Here is a 22,182-nt window from a genome sequence, read left to right as displayed (position 1 = left end):
GTCTTCTTTTTTGTCTTCATTTATTTATTTGTACTATTTGTATTTTATATGTTGTATTTCTATTGTACATATTAATCAGCATCTGTGTGTGGACAGCAAAGAAAGAATTTCATTGCACAGAGAAATGCCTTTTGATCTTTGGACACAGGACAAAAACAGTTTGAATTTTGAATCTTGAAATTAAGCACCAAATATCTGTATTTTCCCAATTTGATAAGACATATTTCAGTACTCCAAAACACTTTTATTAGACTGCCAACATGCTTACAAGTAGTAAATCCAGGTTAGTGGATCATAATTAAACATAACTCTGTGGCAAACGCAGAGTTCAGCAGGCCATCAAGGAAGAAGTGACGTGCATTTCTGCAGTGTAAAGATGCACAAATCATTTTCTCCTTAATCTACAGTCACACAAAGCGCCAGGAAAATCTTTGGTGATGTTCTCAGGTGATTCTGACGCTTACTTCCTCGTGATGTCCTCCACACCATCAACCCTCTGTCCTCCTCACAGCTTCTTCCTCAGCTTGCCTTTCTTATGGCCACCCCTTCCAAAACCTGACTTTTTCACTTCTCCGAGCCACTTTTTGTTCTTGGAGCGGAGCTTGCTCATCCCCCCGCCCTGCAGGAACTGGTGCTTCTGCTTTTTCTTGCGCTGCTTCATGATCTGATCCTTTGTTTTCAGCTCCGAGCGTGCTTTGTGGTCACCGGAGCTCTGTACGTTGGACCTCGTCGGCCACGGCCACGACCTGGGAGAGGCACGACACAACAAAAAGGTTGGAGGTTATAGCTTGCAAGGCTGGAAGAGTGACGTTAAGTATTTACTTTTAGACTTGAGTTAAAACATGGTGGCTGATGGGCTATATTTAACAGGCAGACGTGTTTGTGCTATTCATTTTGATGCCGTCCTACCTCTTGCTGGCTTCCTGCCTCCTCCGCCTGTTTCTCCGTCTGATCCAGATCCTGTATCATCAATCTTGTATTTTTCTTCCACTCTCATAACTGACATGTTGTCAAGTGATACAACATCTTCACAATACAGCTTAACATTGTCATAGGAGTAGAGAAGAGGGTCATTAAGAGCAGCACACAGAGAAGCTTTTGTTGGAAGGATACAAGTTCTTCCTGTTCTTCTTGTTACTGATAACCTGACCGCTGTCTGTTTTGATCTTCTTCTTCTGGTCTTCTTTTCCCGTTTCTCTCACAAAACGCTTCTTCTTACGGTCCCTAATAAAACAAAGGGGGGAAAAGACTTTAAATTATAGTTTTAAATGACCATTTTATGGATATTGAGTCAAACATAGGAAATTTGTACCATTTCATCATTTTTTTCTGCTGGTTAAGGCGATCGCCTTCATCTCCCATGAGATCAAGGACAGCTGAAGAGGCCTGCTGTTCAAAAGCACTGCCCTCTCCACCGAGACTCAACCTGTCGACGCGTAACACAGGACAAAACAGCATAAAACACAAAGCCATTCACATTTTTAAAAAAAACAGATGCAACAGTTTAATGCCTCACCCTCTCTCAGAGTCAAAGTCTTTAGGTCTGTAAGGGATATAATACTCTTCATCTTTGCCTGACTGCCTTTTTTTCTTGGTCTTTGGTCGTTCTTCACCATCTTCCTGCTGACCTCTTCTTTTACCACCTACCACCTCTGAAAACACCCCTGGTGGAAATGGAAAGAATTACATGGTACAAAGTGACAAAACATGATACAGAGATCCTACTATCTTCCTCTTCTAGTTTGTATACAACATCAGCCGTACTATTATTATTGACACTAGTACATGTTCTTGCTGCTGGCGAACTAATACACTTAAGAACATAAAGCAAAGCAAAAAGTGAAAAGTAGGTCTTGCCTATATAAATAAACATAAGACAATTGTGAGACTTTGACATAGTAACATCTGCAGTAATATTTACACCTCTGATGACATCCCACAAGGGTTAGCTTTATTTTGAAACCAAGATTGTTCACACAAAGTTTGTAATTGCAGAGAAATACTCCATTTATTTTGGTCATTTCATTTTCGAGCAGGAAGCTCACCTTTTTGTTATACCCTTTAGATGAATAGAGAGTTTTTAATTAAATACATATTCTTTAAATAATGTTCCTCTTATAAAAAGTAGGATAATTAAAAAAAATTTAAATAAAACAGAAAATGTCTGTTTTTTCGGTTGTCTGTTATATAACATTAGGTATGTTCGTGGCAATTAATTTCTTAATCAGCTAAACAGGTCATTTAAGAAACAGTCAAATATTAAGTTAAATTTGAAAACAGTTTAAAAAAAAATATCCCCATTCCAAAATTTCACACGACAATCTCATTGGCTCACGGAGTGATGATGTCACAAGGTCGCCTTAAGAACCTTTAATCCTTTGAAGTTTTTTCCACAAATAGGGGTGAGACACAGCTATTCTTAGTTCGTTTCTTCGCAGCATTTGTGTTTGCAGCCTTCAAACGTTCACCACAGAAAGTTTTGAAAGCTTTTCAGAGTCGTCGTGTACAACCTTCAACATGTACCCAACAAGACACCAACCAGAACAAAAAGATCACGCCGCTTCTCCTTCCTGGCGTGGCGGCCAATTTCCCCAAATGACCTCTTATCCATCCAAAGGGCATTACATGACAGTAGGAAGGAAAACTACCACCTCAGAATAAAATTCAAAAATTGAAGAAGAGAAACTTCAACTGGAGGAGAAGTGTAGACAGATGGAAGCGCAAAATAAAAACCTGGAGGAAAGACAACAACGCCAGCCCGACATAGAAATTATTAATGAGGGCTGGGGAATCAGGTTTGGACAAGCCGAGAGCAGATCGTCTTCTTGATTAAAGAAAACAAGCAGAAGACGGCGGAACTAAAGGAGATGTCCAACCAGCTTCAAGACAGCAAAGCTACTGTTGAGAAGACAGAATGGGATCTCCAATATATGGACCAAATGAATCAGCTGCTCCAAGCAAAGTTCGATGAAGCTGTGAAAAGAAATAAAGAAATCCTCCAACAGACGGAAGAACAGGAGACAAAGCAAATAGACTTGCAGCACAAACTCAAAGTCACGGAGGAAAAATACACAGAATGCTGAAAGAAAAGTTGGATGAAGCACTGTGCCAAAATAAAGTCCTTCTTCAAGAGAAAGTGCAACAGCAAGAAACATTGAAAGAAGAGAAACGTATTGTCGAAGACTTTGAGAGTAAAAATCTAAAACTGCAACAGTTTTGTAATGAACTGAAGAACAAAACAAGTGAACTAGAAGGGAAAAGGAAAAACTGGACAAAAGATGCTCACAGATGCAGAAAAGGATTGATCACATGGCGAGAAACAACTCCGAGCTCACTAAGGGGATATTGTTGGAATACAACAACTTGAAGCGCAAACACACTGAAATGCAGGCGCAAAAGCAACACCAAGACAAAATACATGACGACCTGCAGCGTACTCTCCAAGACATCCACAGAAGAAATGAGGAGTTAGAAGACATGTACAAAGAAGTACAAGAGAGAAATGCAGACATGCACAAGGACAAGCTAATGCAGGAGGCAACATCCAAAGAACTCAAAGAAAAGCTTGAAGAAAAACAAGCAGCATTAGAAGAGGTGGAGCAAACATGCAAGAAACTTGACAAGCAAAACGCAGAAACAATCGATCAGTTGAGAACCCTCATCTTGGAGAAAAAGGCGCTTGTGGAAAAGTCCATGAAAAAAAGAAAAAAAAATGCTTCCGCTTGCCCTGGAGGAGGGACTCTACTGCTTCACCTGATGTAGCCTCGTCTTGCTCCACCTCTGTCCTTCCCCCAACCAGTCCCGGCAGTTGACTGTCCCCTCCTGAGCCTGGTTCTGCCGGAGGTTTCTGCCCGTTTAAAGGCAGTTTTTCCTCCCCACTGTCGCCTAGTGCTTGCTCAGAGGGGATTGTTGGGGTTTTCTCTCTTTTACCTTGTTTCATTAGTTACTTGTTTAACATTTTTGTTCTTACTTCATTTTACCTTGTTTCATTAGTTACTTGTTTAACATTTTGTTCTTACTTCATTTTACCTTGTTTCATTATTTACTTGTTTAACATTTTTGTTCTTACTTCATTTTACCTTGTTTCATTAGTTACTTGTTTAACATTTTTGTTCTTACTTCATTTTACCTTGTTTCATTAGTTACTTGTTTAACATTTTTGTTCTTACTTCATTTTACCTTGTTTCATTAGTTACTTGTTTAACATTTTTGTTCTTACTTCATTTTACCTTGTTTCATTATTTACTTGTTTAACTTTTTTGTTCTTACTTCATTTTACCTTGTTTCATTATTTACTTGTTTAACTTTTTTTTTTTTGACTTACTTGTTTATAATAAACCAATTGAATTTATCTTTTGAGTATTTTTGTCTAATCTTTACAGAATTTTTCAAAACATTCATATCTGTCGCTTATTTTCTTCTTGAAACCTCATAAATGGTGAAGGAAAACCCTGGAACATGGTTTGAAACACTGAAATTGTTTCAGCTCAAACCGCCAGTCATACGATGTGTGTGTGTGTGTGTGTGTGTGTGTGTGTGTGTGTGTGTGTGTGTGTGTGTGTGTGTGTGTGTGTGTGTGTGTGTGTGTGTGTGTGTGTGTCACAGGTGACACGGTGTCACTGATTAGGTCATCATGTTTAGGCTCATTCACTCGAGAAATTATTAAGGCCAAATCTTTAAAACTGTATCATTGCATACACATTTTCAATTCATTTCAATCACAAATGCAGAAATAATTATTTGCAGTATCTTATCTCATTTATTATGAGAACGTCATGCCTGATCATTTGCACCCACACCATCAAAAATGGGGCAAAAGGGAGGAGATCGCATTTAATCGGTTATAACAAGAGGTCAGAAATATAAGTGCTGCAGAAACCTCTGAATCTCAGCTAAAAGCTCATGTAAACCATTTCTACAATCACCAAACAAAGCAAAGGAGCAGTTACGTCACCATGAATCTGTGGACAGGTAATATCCATATTTTGATTTATGATTTCCTGGAGTTCAATGTGTGTGCTTAATCCTTTATGAAACTGATCTGAATCTGCAACTACAACAATCCAGGGAGGAAAGAAAGAAGCAATACTTCACCCATGCTTACATTTAGATCACTCTCCTCCTTTTCTGTGATGTCACAGTCAGCAGTAGTGGTGGGGTTGATTGGCTGCTGCAGCCTGCTTTCTGCAGCTCGGTCCTCTCTCTGCTTGCTGAATTTGTCCACTAGCCGAGTGTCTTTAGAGCGTTTGGCCCGCATCACCTCACTGGCTGGTGTTTTACTACTGGAGTTGATTTCGAAGATGGTCTATTTCAGGAGAGAATTATGTTTCTTTGCTTATTAGAACACATTTTACCAGAAAATGCAGCGCTGTGGACGTGTCTGCATCAAACTCACCGCTTTGGATTTGTAGCTCTTGATGGCATCGACTATTTGAAGGCACTCCAGTTCCATTTTTTCAGACCACACCCTGAAACAAATTAAATCAAATTCTCTTACTTAACTGCCATCAGTTCCTCACTGTTCCTTTTGATTATTTTCATAATTTCCCTCTTCTTGTTATAATTTATCCTCCTTTGAACTTACCGAGTACTGGATGGACACCCATGCTGGACAGATCTATGTTTTTAACCCGTCCTGATGGACTCCGGCGAGGGGTTTGGCCGCGACTTGAGGTACTGCTTGTAGGCGTTCTCTGAGACACGGAGCAGATTTTGCAGGTCCAGCGAGTTTTCGTGAGACGTGATCAGATGAGCACTTTCATCATCCAAGATCCTCTGAGGGACTCGACCAAACACACCTTCTGAATCTGGAGTACAAAAAGAAATGCAGACATTTCAATACAGTGACAGATAAAAAGAGCACTAAATAAAGTTTATTAGCAACCTCAAATGTGTAGCATATCAGTTAAACTGTTCATCTGTCACTTTAAGACCTGACAGGCATGCAGTAGAGTCTACCTTCTGTGTGTTCAGGCGAAGCAAACTGAACTGGTCGCTCTAGGAAGAGGTGGAGGTCGTAGACTATAGGCTGTGCCACTTCGGCCCGCTCGTCCCACACGCCCTGATGGAAAAGACAGGGGGAAAAATACACGTAATGCTGGCCTAATCGTTTCAAATTAAAGAGGCTGAATCATTTTGTTCGTTCTGCATACAGCTGCTCACCAACTCTGTGCAAGAAGAGTTTGGCCTTGGAGGGGAAGTTGTAATTGATGACATTATCCAGCAGGGCGATGTCTATACCACGAGCAGCAACATCAGTCACCAGAAGCACCATGGCTTTCCGGTGCACAAATTTCCCAATGTTGATCTTCCTGGCAGTCTGATCAAGGGCACTGTAGATGTAGGCACACTCTAAACCTTCTGACGACAGCAGCTGGACAACAGAAAAAAATAAGAAGTCAACTAAAGCTCTAGTTTTTTAAATATTTAACATTCTCACAAATCTATGCTACACTGTTATCTTACCTCCTTTAGGTACTCCACATGGTGTTTGGTGGCAGCAAAGACCACTGTCTGTTCCTGAGGCTTCACTACGTTCCTCAGGAGGTGGAGCAGCAGAGCCGGCTTGTCATCCACACGCAGGTGGAAGAATGACAGCTGATGGAAGTTAGAAGAAATGAAAACATGCTCAAAGCCATGGAAACATCCAGGTGACTGTAAGGACTTTTGCTTTGGGCTTTACATTTAAATCATTCAACATTTCTGGGAGAAGAATACAAAAGGTTTGAATAGCAAGTGTCTGAAGACAGAGCACCAAGAAAGACCAAGACACTGACACAGAAGCTGAATTAACATAAGTTAGCATGTAGAGTAGATGCAATAATCCTGTACCGAGGTTGTTAAAATGTATCAAAACCTTCCATCTAATTTCTCAGATTAAACAAAAGGTAAATAAAACAAAAGCAAGTTCTGCCTTTTTACCTTCATCTGATCACTGAGCTATGAATCCACATCCAAACGAATCAGTACAGGTTCTGTCAGGCCTGGGAAAAAGTTTGTATACACCAGTGTGAATAATAATTCCACAGGGTGTTCATGCTTATCGTACATGCACATGTAAATATACAGATACAATGAATAATAATATCTGTAAATACATCTACGTTCATTTTGTAGAATATGATCATGTCGCAAAGCCCAAAATAAATATTTGTAGATGTGTGTGCATGTAAAAATAAGGTTAATGGACAATCGCTTATATTTTCTCTCTCTTTTTAACAAGTAACTGAGGCTTAAAGTGATACTAACAAATTAAAATGCATTCAGGATTTAAATCACAACATGAGTACCAGGTTCAGTTTTGGCCTCTGTTATAAAAAAATTGCATTAAATACAAAGATCTGCTTACTTTACCCACAGAAAGATAAGTCGATGCGTTTTATGAACGGGTGTGATATAAAGAGTCCACTACTGGGAAATATGACAGTGCTCCATCTCCATGGTTACTCTGTTGTGTTTGGACCAATCAATTGTTTTTCATCTTCAGCTGCATTCACACAGACAACTGCAAACCTCAAAGTCTTCATGAGCCAGGAGCCAGCAGCAATCAATAAATGGTATGCATGCATATCATCCCGAAACAACAGGAGCATTATAATCACATCCAGATGGACTAAATTAAAATTTGATCTCATACTGCTGTTGTGATTTGGCCCCATATGCATAAAACTGAATTGAACTACATTTAATTTCTTTTGTAAATTTATCTAGTAATTTCCAATTTTATGAATAAAAATAAATGTGGATATTATAGGCATATAAAGTAACTGATGGCTTGGTCATTGTGGCTTTTTATAAAACAGGAATTATATTTCTTATTTTGTTGGTTTGTTATTTTTGTTGGTTAAGTGAACATGCCCAATACAGTTATAATAAAGGTCGTCAATGTCACAGTTAGCTTAGACCATACACGTCAAATTTCCTGTCTTCAAACTTTCCTTCCCTAAATGTAAGTGACTTACAGAAAAGAAAACTTGACCAGACAAGATTAAAAATATTTTAAAACTGGACATATAAATAATGTTTACTATTATGTCTGCGCTTTTTTACGGAGCGGAGATGTTAAAATTACTAAATTACTTAAGGAAAAAAACTTCTATACCAGAACAATAACTGAAAAACAATATACAATAACATAGTACAGACTCACTATCCACTAACCTATTCAGCTGCTTGTTAATGCACATATCTAAACAGCCAATCACACGCCAGAAAAAAAAGGAAGGTGATTTAAGTGACTTTGAAGGCAGCATTGCTGTTGGTGACAGATGGGCTACTTTATGTTTTTCAGACAGTCCTGATCTTCTCAGATTTTCTCAGGAATTTACAGAGAATAGTCCAAACAGAAAAGCGAAATAAACATTTCCCTGGGTAAAATGCCTTGTTGATGCCAGAAGTCAGAGGGCATGGCCATGCTGAAGGCAAGAGGAGTTCTAAGCCAGTTTCTCAACCCAGCCCATCTGATATCAAAACCACAACACATTCAAAGTCAATTAAAAGTCGCCTTTCTTGCCCGTTCCGATGCTCGCTTTGAACTTTGAAATGAGACCACTTGGACAGCGGTAATGATAAATAATTGTGAATAGGACATGTTTACAGAATTTAATGTGGTTTTTATACAGCACCTAACTAAGTACTCCAAATTACACATCAGACGCCATTGCTGCTGCCCTTCACTATTCCCTCTCCCATCTGGAAAACAAAGACTTATACATCCAAGTACTTTTTGTTGATTACAGCTCCACCTTCAATACAGTCATCCCTTACAAACTCACTCACAAGCTGGCAACACTCGGCCTGCACCCCACCCTCTGTGGCTGGCTACTGGACTTTTTGACTGGCAGGCCCCAGTCCGTCAGGATCGGCAACAGGACTTCAGCCAGTATTATTACAAACGCTGGCGTCCCACAAGGTTGCGTCCTCAGTCCCATCCTCTACACCCTGTACACCCACGACTGTGTCACCTCCAACCAAGATAACATCATTTTGAAGTTCGCGACGGACGCTGCAGTGATTGGTCGCATCACTGGAGGGGAAGAAGCAGCTTACAGGAGAGAGGTGGCGGTCTGGTGTCATGCTGTGAGGACAACAACCTCACCCTCAACACTGATAAGACAAAGGAGATAATAGTGGACACGAGGATGAAGAGGAGGCCTCACCAACCGCTGTTTATCCGGGGCTTGAAGTGGAGAGGGTGAGCAGCTTTAGATACCTGGGCGTCTACATCTCTGAGGACCTCACCTGGACACCGAACACCACACAGCTGGTCAAGTCCAGAGTCCAGAGGAGAGCTGCCTCCATCCTCAAAGACCCCACACACACCCAACACGGACCGTTCACACTTCTGCCCTTGAGACGAAGGTTCAGAAGTGTGAAATCCAGAACATCCAGACTCAACAACTCCTTCTTCCCCACTGCTATCAGGCTCATGGACAGCTGACCTATTTTTGAACAGTAATAATAACTTTTGCACATCAGGTCATCCTGCATATTAAGCTCATTACTCTTTTACACACATCTCTGTTTCACACTTCAATATTTTGTCTTCTTTTTGTCTTCATTTATTTATTTTTACTATTTGTATTTTATATGTTGTATTTCTATTGTACATATTAATCAGCATCTGTGTGTGGACAGCAAAGAAAGAATTTCATTGCACAGAGAAATGCCTTTTTGATCTTTGGACACAGGACAAAAAACAGTTTGAATTTTGAATCTTGAAATTAAGCACCTAATATCTGTATTTTCCCAATTTGATAAGACATATTTCAGTACTCCAAAACACTTTTATTAGACTGCCAACATGCTTACAAGTAGTAAATCCAGGTTAGTGGATCATAATTAAACATAACTCTGTGGCAAACGCAGAGTTCAGCAGGCCATCAAGGAAGAAGTGACGTGCATTTCTGCAGTGTAAAGATGCACAAATCATTTTCTCCTTAATCTACAGTCACACAAAGCGCCAGGAAAATCTTTGGTGATGTTCTCAGGTGATTCTGACGCTTACTTCCTCGTGATGTCCTCCACACCATCAACCCTCTGTCCTCCTCACAGCTTCTTCCTCAGCTTGCCTTTCTTATGGCCACCCCTTCCAAAACCTGACTTTTTCACTTCTCCGAGCCACTTTTTGTTCTTGGAGCGGAGCTTGCTCATCCCCCCGCCCTGCAGGAACTGGTGCTTCTGCTTTTTCTTGCGCTGCTTCATGATCTGATCCTTTGTTTTCAGCTCCGAGCGTGCTTTGTGGTCACCGGAGCTCTGTACGTTTGGACCTCGTCGGCCACGGCCACGACCTGGGAGAGGCACGACACAACAAAAAGGTTGGAGGTTATAGCTTGCAAGGCTGGAAGAGTGACGTTAAGTATTTACTTTTAGACGTGAGTTAAAACATGGTGGCTGATGGTCTATATTTAACAGGCAGACGTGTTTGTGCTATTCATTTTGATGCCGTCCTACCTCTTGCTGGCTTCCTGCCTCCTCCGCCTGTTTCTCCGTCTGATCCAGATCCTGTATCATCAATCTTGTATTTTTTCTTCCACTCCTCATAACTGACATGTTGTCAAGTGATACAACATCTTCACAATACAGCTTAACATTGTCATAGGAGTAGAGAAGAGGGTCATTAAGAGCAGCACACAGAGAAGCTTTTTGTTGGAAGGATACAAGTTCTTCCTGTTCTTCTTGTTACTGATAACCTGACCGCTGTCTGTTTTGATCTTCTTCTTCTGGTCTTCTTTTCCGCTTTCTCTCACAAAACGCTTCTTCTTCTTACGGTCCCTAATAAAACAAAGGGGAAAAAGACTTTAAATTATAGTTTTAAATGACCATTTTATGGATATCGAGTCAAACATAGGGAAATTTGTACCATTTCATCATTTTTTTTTCTGCTGGTTAAGGCGATCGCCTTCATCTCCCATGAGATCAAGGACAGCTGAAGAGGCCTGCTGTTCAAAAGCACTGCCCTCTCCACCGAGACTCAACCTGTCGACGCGTAACACAGGACAAAACAGCATAAAACACAAAGCCATTCACATTTTTTAAAGAAACAGATGCAACAGTTTAATGCCTCACCCTCTCTCAGAGTCAAAGTCTTTAGGTCTGTAAGGGATATAATACTCTTCATCTTTGCCTGACTGCCTTTTTTTCTTGGTCTTTGGTCGTTCTTCACCATCTTCCTGCTGACCTCTTCTTTTACCACCTACCACCTCTGAAAACACCCCCTGGTGGAAATGGAAAGAATTACATGGTACAAAGTGACAAAACATGATACAGAGATCCTACTATCTTCCTCTTCTAGTTTGTATACAACATCAGCCGTACTATTATTATTGACACTAGTACATGTTCTTGCTGCTGGCGAACTAATACACTTAAGAACATAAAGCAAAGCAAAAAAGTGAAAAGTAGGTCTTGCCTATATAAATAAACATAAGACAATTGTGAGACTTTGACATAGTAACATCTGCAGTAATATTTACACCTCTGATGACATCCCACAAGGGTTAGCTTTATTTTGAAACCAAGATTGTTCACACAAAGTTTGTAATTGCAGAGAAATACTCCATTTATTTTGGTCATTTCATTTTCGAGCAGGAAGCTCACCTTTTTTGTTATACCCTTTAGATGAATAGAGAGTTTTTTAATTAAATACATATTCTTTAAATAATGTTCCCTCTTATAAAAAGTAGGATAATTAAAAAAAAATTTAAATTAAACAGAAAAATGTCTGTTTTTCGGTTGTCTGTTATATAACATTAGGTATGTTCGTGGCAATTAATTTCTTAATCAGCTAAACAGGTCATTTAAGAAACAGTCAAATATTAAGTTAAATTTGAAAACAGTTTAAAAAAAATATCCCCATTCCAAAATTTCACACGACAATCTCATTGGCTCACGGAGTGATGATGTCACAAGGTCGCCTTAAGAACCTTTAATCCTTTGAAGTTTTTTCCACAAATAGGGGTGAGACACAGCTATTCTTAGTTCGTTTCTTCGCAGCATTTGTGTTTGCAGCCTTCAAACGTTCACCACAGAAAGTTTTGGAAAGCTTTTCAGAGTCGTCGTGTACAACCTTCAACATGTACCCAACAAGACACCAACCAGAACAAAAAGATCACGCCGCTTCTCCTTCCTGGCGTGGCCGGCCAATTTCCCCAAATGACCTCTTATCCATCCAAAGGGCATTACATGACAGTAGGAAGGAAAACTACCACCTCAGAATAAAATTCAAAAATTGAAGAAGAGAAACTTCAACTGGAGGAGAAGTGTAGACAGATGGAAGCGCAAAATAAAAACCTGGAGGAAAGACAACAACGCCAGCCCGACATAGAAATTATTAATGAGGGCTGGGGAATCAGGTTTGGACAAGCCCGAGAGCAGATCGTCTTCTTGATTAAAGAAAACAAGCAGAAGACGGCGGAACTAAAGGAGATGTCCAACCAGCTTCAAGACAGCAAAGCTACTGTTGAGAAGACAGAATGGGATCTCCAATATATGGACCAAATGAATCAGCTGCTCCAAACAAAGTTCGATGAAGCTGTGAAAAAAATAAAGAAATCCTCCAACAGAAGGAAGAACAGGAGACAAAGCAAATAGACTTGCAGCACAAACTCAAAGTCACGGAGGAAAAATACAGAATGCTGAAAGAAAAGTTGGATGAAACAGTGCGCCAAAATAAAGTCCTTCTTCAAGAGAAAGTGCAACAGCAAGAAACATTGAAAGAAGAGAAACGTATTGTCAAAGACTTTGAGGGTAAAAATCTAAAACTGCAACAGTTTTGTAATGAACTGAAGAACAAAACAAGTGAACTAGAAGGGAAAAGGAAAAACTGGACAAAAGATGCTCACAGATGCAGAAAAGGATTGATCACATGGCGAGAAACAACTCCGAGCTCACTAAGGGGATATTGTTGGAATACAACAACTTGAAGCGCAAACACACTGAAATGCAGGCGCAAAAGCAACACCAAGACAAAATACATGACGACCTGCAGCGTACTCTCCAAGACATCCACAGAAGAAATGAGGAGTTAGAAGACATGTACAAAGAAGTACAAGACAGAAATGCAGACATGCACAAGGACAAGCTAATGCAGGAGGCAACATCCAAAGAACTCAAAGAAAAGCTTGAAGAAAAACAAGCAGCATTAGAAGAGGTGGAGCAAACATGCAAGAAACTTGACAAGCAAAACGCAGAAACAATCGATCAGTTGAGAACCCTCATCTTGGAGAAAAAGGCGCTTGTGGAAAAGTCCATGAAAAAAAAGAAAAAATGCTTCCGCTTGCCCTGGAGGAGGGACTCTACTGCTTCACCTGATGTAGCCTCGTCTTGCTCCACCTCTGTCCTTCCCCCAACCAGTCCCGGCAGTTGACTGTCCCTCCTGAGCCTGGTTCTGCCGGAGGTTTCTGCCCGCTTTAAAGGCAGTTTTCCTCCCCGCTGTCGCCTAGTGCTTGCTCAGAGGGATTGTTGGGGTTTTCTCTCTTTTACCTTGTTTCATTAGTTACTAGTTTGACATTTTTGTTCTTACTTCATTTTACCTTGTTTCATTATTTACTTGTTTAACATTTTTTGTTCTTACTTCATTTTACCTTGTTTCATTATTTACTTGTTTAACATTTTTTGTTCTTACTTCATTTTACCTTGTTTCATTAGTTACTTGTTTAACATTTTTTGTTCTTACTTCATTTTACCTTGTTTCATTATTTACTTGTTTAACATTTTTGTTCTTACTTCATTTTACCTTGTTTCATTATTTACTTGTTTAACATTTTTGTTCTTACTTCATTTTACCTTGTTTCATTATTTACTTGTTTAACTTTTTTTGACTTACTTGTTTATAATAAACCAATTGAATTTATCTTTTGAGTATTTTTGTCTAATCTTTACAGAATTTTTCAAAAACATTCATATCTGTCGCTTATTTTCTTCTTGAAACCTCATAAATGGTGAAGGAAAAACCCTGGAACATGGTTTGAAACACTGAAATTGTTTCAGCTCAAACCGCCAAAGTCATACGTGTGTGTGTGTGTGTGTGTGTGTGTGTGTGTGTGTGTGTGTGTGTGTGTGTGCGCGTGTGTCACAGGTGACACGGTGTCACTGATTAGGTCATCATGTTTAGGCTCATTCACTCGAGAAATTATTTAGGCCAAATCTTTAAAACTGTATCATTGCATACACATTTTCAATTCATTTCAATCACAAATGCAGAAGTAATTATTTGCAGTATCTTATCTCATTTATTATGAGAACGTCATGCCTGATCATTTGCACCCACACCATCAAAAATGGGGCAAAAGGGAGGAGATCGCATTTAATCGGTTATAACAAGAGGTCAGAAATATAAGTGCTGCAGAAACCTCTGAATCTCAGCTAAAAGCTCATGTAAACCATTTCTACAATCACAAAACAAATCGAAGTCACCAAACAGTTAAAAGAGCAGTTACGTCACCATGAATCTGTGGACAGGTAATATCCATATTTTGATTTATGATTTCCTGGAGTTCAATGTGTGTGCTTAATCCTTTATGAAACTGATCTGAACCTGCAACTACAACGATCCAGGAGGAAAGAAAGAAGCAATACTTCACCCATGCTTACATTTAGATCACTCTCCTCCTTTTCTGTGATGTCACAGTCAGCAGTAGTGGTGGGGTTGATTGGCTGCTGCAGCCTGCTTTCTGCAGCTCGGTCCTCTCTCTGCTTGCTGAATTTGTCCACTAGCCCAGTGTCTTTAGAGCGTTTGGCCCGCATCACCTCACTGGCTGGTGTCTTACTACTGGAGTTGATTTCAAGATGGTCTATTTCAGGAGAGAATTATATGTTTCTTTGCTTATTAGAACACATTTTACCAGAAAATGCAGCGCTGTGACGTGTCTGCATCAAACTCACCGCTTTGGATTTGTAGCTCTTGATGGCATCGACTATTTGAAGGCACTCCAGTTCCATTTTTTCCAGACCACACCCTGAAACAAATTAAATCAAATTCTCTTACTTAACTGCCATCAGTTCCTCACTGTTCCTTTTGATTATTTTCATAATTTCCCTCTTCTTGTTATAATTTATCCTCCTTTGAACTTACCGAGTACTGGATGGACACCCATGCTGGACAGATCTACGTTTTTAACCCGTCTGATGGACTCCGGCGAGGGTTTGGCCGCGACTTGAGGTACTGCTTGTAGGCGTTCTCTGAGACACGGAGCAGATTTTGCAGGTCCAGCGAAGTTTTCGTGAGACGTGATCAGATGAGCACTTTCATCATCCAAGATCCTCTGAGGGACTCGACCAAACACACCTTCTGAATCTGGAGTACAAAAAGAAATGCAGACATTTCAATACAGTGACAGATAAAAAGAGCACTAAATAAAGTTTATTAGCAACCTCAAATGTGTAGCACATCAGTTAAACAGTTCATCTGTGACTTTAAGACCTGACAGGCATGCAGTAGAGTCTACCTTCTGTGTGTTCAGGCGAAGCAAACTGAACTGGTCGCCCTAGGAAGAGGTGGAGGTCGTAGACATAAGGCATTTCATCAGGACAAATCAGACTATAGGCTGTGCCACTTCGGCCCGCTCGTCCCACACGCCCTGATGGGAAAGACAGGGGGAAAAATACACGTAATGCTGGCCTAATCATTTCAAATTGAACAGGCTGAATCACTTTGTTCGTTCTGCATACAGCTGCTCACCAACTCTGTGCAAGAAGAGTTTGGCCTTGGAGGGGAAGTTGTAATTGATGACATTATCCAGCAGGGGGATGTCTATACCACGAGCAGCAACATCAGTCACCAGAAGCACCATGGCTTTCCGGTGCACAAATTTCCCAATGTTGATCTTCCTGGCAGTCTGATCAAGGGCACTGTAGATGTAGGCACACTCTAAACCTTCTGACGACAGCAGCTGGACATCAGAAAAAAATAAGAAGTCAACTAAAGCTCTAGTTTTTTAAACAATATTTAACATTTTCACAAATCTATGCTACACTGTTATCTTACCTCCTTTAGGTACTCCACATGGTGTTTGGTGGCAGCAAAGACCACTGTCTGTTCCTGAGGCTTCACTACGTTCCTCAGGAGGTGGAGCAGCAGAGCCGGCTTGTCATCCACACGCAGGTGGAAGAATGACAGCTGATGGAAGTTAGAAGAAATGAAAACATGCTCAAAGCCATGGAAACATCCAGGTGACTGTAAGGACTTTTGCTTTGGGCTTTACATTTAAATCATTCAACATTTCTGGGAGAAGAATACAAAAGGTTTGAATAGCAAGTGTCTGAAGACAGAGCACCAAGAAAGACCAAGACACTGACACAGAAGCTGAATTAACATAAGTTAGCATGTAGAGTAGATGCAATAATCCTGTACCGAGGTTGTTAAAAATGTATCAAAACCTCCCATCTAATTTCTCAGATTAAACAAAAGGTAAATAAAACAAAAGCAAGTTCTGCCTTTTTACCTTGATCTGATCACTGAGCTTAGAATCCACATCCAAACGAATCAGTACAGGTTCTGTCAGGCCTGGGAAAAAAGTTTGTATACACCGGTGTGAATATAATTAGGATTATTTGCCTTTAGATGCAAAAAAATATGGAAGCTAAGTTGAATGAATATGTTTTATGATGAGAAAATAAGCCAGAAAAACTTTGAGAAACTACACCGTGGAGGGTTAATTTTTTAGATGAACCCAATGTGTAAAGAAAAAATTGATCTTCAGTTATACAAAACATTTCATAAAACAGACTGGAACATATACTTGGGATAAAGCAAGTAAACTATACTGGTTTTAATTATATTTACCTGATAAATTTCAGGTGTTTTTTCCCACATAAAAACAAAATTTTCTACACACACACGTTTAACAATACTTATATATTTTACAGGCTTTCTTTAAATGCCTCGGCATAAAACTCAAATCAAACATGCAGAGCTACCCACTGTGGTGACCCCATATAACAAAGGAGCAGCCAAAAGGAGCTTTTCTATATGCTTTCCTTAGGAGAGGGGTTGTGCAGGGCATGTCCCACTGGTGGTTCATAGACCCAATGAATTCCAGTGTAGGTAACCAGGGTAAAATTTAGAGTGAAGCTATGACAGGCCCCGTCACACAGGCTTAGAGACCAGTTATCAACCACCTGGAAGCCTCTGGTTTCTAGGCAAAATATATTCCCCAAATGTTTGTCTGCTGGAGGCTCTGGCTGTTGCCAGGTTAAAAAAAATAAAAAGTAAAAACAAAAAGGTTTATGTCAACTAAAAGTATTCTTCACTCTTATTGGTAGTTGCCTCAATCGTTTAACAGGAAGTTGAGGAAAGTTTCTCAGGTTACGCCCACTTCTCGTCGTCAGCAGTTATTTCCCATAATCCCCTGAAGTCAAAGAATGTCATTCACTCTCTATGGTCTCTGGTCACATGTCCCTCTCCAGTGAGGATCCAGGTAACAACTGTAGAAGTTTGTGTATTGTATCTATCTTTAAAGCAGGCTTAGGCTACAAAAGAATTTCCCAAGCCTTGAACATCCCACGGAGCACTGTTCAAGTGATCATTCAGAAATGGAAGGAGTATGGCACAACTGTAAACCTACCAAGACAAGGCCGTCCACCTAAACTCACAGGCCGAACAAGGAGAGCGCTGATCAGAAATGCAGCCAAGAGGCCCATGGTGACTCTGGACGAGCTGCAGAGATCTACAGCTCAGGTGGGGGAATCTGTCCATAGGACAACTATTAGTCGTGCACTGCACAAAGTTGGCCTTTATGGAAGAGTGGCAAGAAGAAAGCCATTGTTAACAGAAAACCATAAGAAGTCCCGTTTGCAGTTTACCACAAGCCATGTGGGGGACACAGCAAACATGTGGAAGAAGGTGCTCTGGTCAGATGAGCCCAAAATGGAACTTTTTGGCCAAAATGCAAAACACTATGTGTGGCGGAAAACTAACACTGCACATCACTCTGAACACACCATCCCCACTGTCAAATATGGTGGTGGCAGCATCATGCTCTGGGGGTGCTTCTCTTCAGCAGGGACAGGGAAGCTGGTCAGAGTTGATGGGAAGATGGATGGAGCCAAATACAGGGCAATCTTGGAAGAAAACCTCTTGGAGTCTGCAAAAGACTTGAGACTGGGGCGGAGGTTCACCTTCCAGCAGGACAACGACCCTAAACATAAAGCCAGGGCAACAATGGAATGGTGTAAAACAAAACATATCCATGTGTTAGAATGGCCCAGTCAAAGTCCAGATCTAAATCCAATCGAGAATCTGTGGCAAGATCTGAAAACTGCTGTTCACAAACGCTGTCCATCTAATCTGACTGAGCTGGAGCTGTTTTGCAAAGAAGAATGAGCAACGATTTCAGTCTGTAGATGTGCAAAGCTGGTAGAGACATACCCTAAAAGACTGGCAGCTGTAATTGCAGCAAAAGGTGGTTCTACAAAGTATTGACTCAGGGGGCTGAATAATTACGCACACCCCACTTTTCAGTTATTTATTTGTAAAATATGTTTGGAATCATGTATGATTTTCGTTCCACTTCTCACGTGTGCACCACTTTGTATTGGTCTTTCACCTGGAATTCCAATAAAATTGATTCATGTTTGTGGCTGTAATGTGACAAAATGTGGGAAAGTTCAAGGGGGCCGAATACTTTTGCAAGCCACTGTATGTAACCGATTAGACCCTGCAAACACCAGCAACCTCTAGCACCCACCAACTGGTCAGGGAATACACATTTTGTGCTACCAACCAGTGGTTGGCAGGTGTTCACCAACTGTTCTCTAGATCTGAGTGACTGGGACTTAAATGGATATGACTTTGAATGTAATTTTGGTAGTGAAAAGGTAACAAGAGTTCTTCATTAGATTCTACTAACTTTCATTTCCCAAGAAAAAAAGATGCTAACTTTTGTCTTTGTTTCATGATTAACAAAAACTGAGGGATGTGGGGCATGAAGGTGAGAGAAAGGCCAGAAGACAGTTAAACAGCAGCCATGGGAAAATATTAGAAGACAGTTTATGTATTTTCTCTAATATGCAGAAGATATCTCTGCATATTATATCTCTATCTATAATTTAGGCTGTTTACTTACAACACAGAGTTTCAATATTGTGACTTGGACTCAACTGAATTAAACCTAACAGAATAGAAATGAAACAGTTAATCTTACCAGCTCTGGCAAACTCCACCAACAGTTTAGGCAGGGTGGCAGAAAACAGCAGAGTCTGTCTGGTGTCTGGAAGTCTGCGGATGATCTCCTGAAGCTGCTCAGCAAAACCCATTTCGAACAACCTGATTGAGGAAAACATTCCAGAATTCAATTTGGAAAATTAGAACAATAAATAAAAAACAAAACAAAAAAATCATGAAAAATGCAATTTCTCACCTGTCAGCCTCGTCAAACACCACATACTCCACACTGTGCAACTTCAGGTTCATCTCCATGACAACGTGCATAAGACGACCAGGGGTACCGATGATTCTGAAGGGGGAGAATGCAGCTTAGCACTTCAGCATAAAAATCCATAAAATCCTATCTACCCTTTTTTTTAAGTTAAAACATAACTTTCAAAAAACTTGACCTCTGAATCCTAACCTTAAGGTCAAGGTCAGTGGGATTTGATACCTATTTGCAGTAGACACAACTATGGTATCAATTTGAAACTTCTACATGTCTTTGTTAACATATTCATTAACTTAGGTCTCCACGTTGGGGGGTTGGTGGGGGATTAAATAAATAAATAATTAAAAGCACTCACATGTCAGGGTTTTCATGGAGAGCAGCAAACTGATCTTCCATCCTGAAAAACAGCAGAGGCATTCACATTAACAGACGACATCAAAGAGCAACAAGAAGAACAAAGTAACAAGACAGCTAAGTAGTCACGCACCTGTCTCCACCAAGGATCAAAGCAGTCTTGAGACCGGTGAATTTTCCCAGCTGCGAGACCCCAATAGAGAAAGGAAAAGAGGTAGTACATTAATGACACGCCTAAAGATGTAGATAACGGCTTTATTTCACACTTTTCACCTGCAAGACCTACATGAACGGTAATTTCCACTCACCTCTTTCGTGAACTTCATGGTCTGTAGGGCCAACTCCCTGGTGGGGGTCAGAATGAGGGCCCTGGCTCCTGTTTGGGCCTGAGGGGCCTTCAGCTTCTCAAACATGGGAATCAGGAAGGCAGCAGTCTTACCACTGCCAGTCCGAGCCATGGCTACAACATCTTTTCCATCCAAAATTACAGGTATAGTCTAAAATGGTGAAAAGAAGGATGTAATAATTCACATATTTACATCACAGTGTAACATGACACAAATGTTTGATTACATAACCTCGAACCAGCACAAACAAACCTTTCTTTGGATGGGAGTAGGAATTTTGTAACCCTTCTTCATGACGCCTTTAAAAACAGGGTAACTGAGACCTGAAATCAGATATCAGACAGGTCATCGGGCTTTGTTTAAGCTCAAATGGACACATCCAAGTAGGGAGATAGTGGAAAACCTACCCATGGACTGAAACCCTCCAGATTTCTTTTTCTTCTTGTTTTGAGCTCTGACCAGCTCCCTGGTGTCTGGCTCCACATCTGACAAGCACTCTGATGCTGCGGGGAACCGTGGCAGTTTCCGCCCAGGCTGTGAGACAAAGAAACACGAGCACCACTTCTTAGCAAGATGAAATCTTCAAGACGTCTAAAAACCTGATCAAAACGTTTTACAGTGAAAGATTTCCATATTCCATATACTGAGAATGAATTAATAAAAATCTGAAGTGAGGTGGTCTCAAAACGGTTGTTGCTGTGATGTAAGAGCGGGAGACCTACATCTCTGATGCAGCAAAACACTAAATATCCACAGTGGCCACTTTGTTATTTACAGCTAACAAGACCTCATATAGTGTAAAAAGATGTCATGACATAAAACACCTGTTCATCTGCCAATCTCACTGCAGCAACTTAATGCATTAAGAATGTCGTCATGGTCAAATTAAGCATCAGAGAGGGGAAGAAAGATGATTTAAGTGGCTCTGAACGTGATATGGTTGTTGGTGTCAGACGGGCTGGTCTGAGTATTACAAAACCTGCTGATCTACCACACAACCATCTCTAGGGTTTACCGACAATGATCCAAAAAAACGAGGAAATATCCAGTGAGTGGCAGTTTTCTTGGTAAAAATGCCTTGTTAATGCCAGAGGCCAGAGGAGAATGGCCAGACGGCTTGGACCTGAAGGTAACAGTAAAATTGTACCCAAATAACCACTGGGTACAGTTAATGTATGCACACGAGCATCTCTGACAAATATTATGGACAAAAATATAGAGAGAAATTAGGGCAGTTCTAAAGGCAACAGTTAGTTTAACCTTTTTCTTATTCTAGAGACTAGTTTTTCATTCTACTTTCAGGGTTTAGTTTAGTTTAAAACTAGAGCGGAATGAAACAAACTGCTTTTGTTATTGTACTAACAAATAATTCAGAGTATATGAGAAGAAATTGTTAAAGGATTTTTTCAGGGGGCATCCGGATTTGAACCGGAGACCTCTTGATCTGCAGTCAAATGCTCTACCACTGAGCTATACCCCCTCTGCCTTCCACTAGCTCAGCAAAACCATGAGTAGCTGACACAGGTGCGGGCTCAAAACAGTGAGGCTAGAAATCGATGAATCGCACAGATCGCCGATAAGATGATTGAGAGACTCGAGAGGATGTGTAAGAAGGTTTTAAGGATTCAAAACTTACCGAATCATCGTTTTTAATTTCAACAGCCAGCTCAAAGTCTCCGTCAGAGTCCGTCTCCGGCTCTCTGTTGGCTGTGTGTCTCTTCTTCTTCGTCAGCTTCTTCTTTCTCTGGGCCATCCCGTCACTTTAGTGTCCTTTCAGCCCGCGGCAGGAAATTTGTTTTTCTCTACAGATTTCTGAATTATCCAAATGGCATCAAGTTTTCAAAACACCCCATCAAAAAACACAGCACGCAGACATGTTGAAAACACGTGTGAGCTTCGTTTTCTTCTTCTACCTCCAAGTGCAGTCGTGTGGCTTGAAGCTCAAGGCTGCCCCCTACTGCCAGGGAGTGTGTAACACATCCTAGATCACTGCTGCGCGCGTTAGAAGCTTTTTTTCCACCACAACAATATTTCATTTACATTCATTATTTAAAGACTGTTTGAATAAGTCTGTGATTACGTTTCTTAAATTTCTAGAATTAATT

The 22,182-nt window shown here is 40.5% G+C and overlaps 1 protein-coding gene, 1 non-coding gene and 1 pseudogene across 2 annotated transcripts; all 3 read right to left on the bottom strand.

Annotated features, from left to right (window-relative positions):
• Positions 1-1,073: 1,073 nt before the first annotated feature.
• LOC120441081 lies at positions 1,074-9,429 on the bottom strand (annotated as a pseudogene).
• A 336-nt stretch (positions 9,430-9,765) lies between these two features.
• LOC116322503 (DEAD (Asp-Glu-Ala-Asp) box polypeptide 54) lies at positions 9,766-22,005 on the bottom strand. Its single transcript, XM_039615834.1, is given in 23 exon segments — positions 9,766-10,289; positions 10,453-10,544; positions 10,660-10,773; positions 10,862-10,881; positions 10,884-10,977; positions 11,068-11,216; positions 14,593-14,792; positions 14,880-14,957; positions 15,074-15,145; positions 15,148-15,214; positions 15,216-15,295; positions 15,447-15,578; positions 15,680-15,890; positions 15,986-16,117; positions 16,443-16,504; positions 19,143-19,264; positions 19,359-19,454; positions 19,732-19,773; positions 19,864-19,913; positions 20,039-20,227; positions 20,330-20,400; positions 20,485-20,611; positions 21,714-22,005. Coding segments are annotated over 23 exon segments (2,559 nt in total). The 5' UTR covers positions 21,831-22,005; the 3' UTR covers positions 9,766-10,047.
• Positions 21,486-21,557, bottom strand: trnac-gca. Its single transcript has one exon. It is a non-coding gene; the product is annotated as a tRNA-Cys (tRNA).
• Positions 22,006-22,182: the final 177 nt, after the last annotated feature.

The sequence above is a fragment of the Oreochromis aureus genome, linkage group 7 (assembly GCF_013358895.1).
Source record: "Oreochromis aureus strain Israel breed Guangdong linkage group 7, ZZ_aureus, whole genome shotgun sequence".
In the NCBI taxonomy this organism is placed as follows: domain Eukaryota; kingdom Metazoa; phylum Chordata; class Actinopteri; order Cichliformes; family Cichlidae; genus Oreochromis; species Oreochromis aureus.
This window is presented reverse-complemented; position numbering and strand designations above follow the sequence as displayed.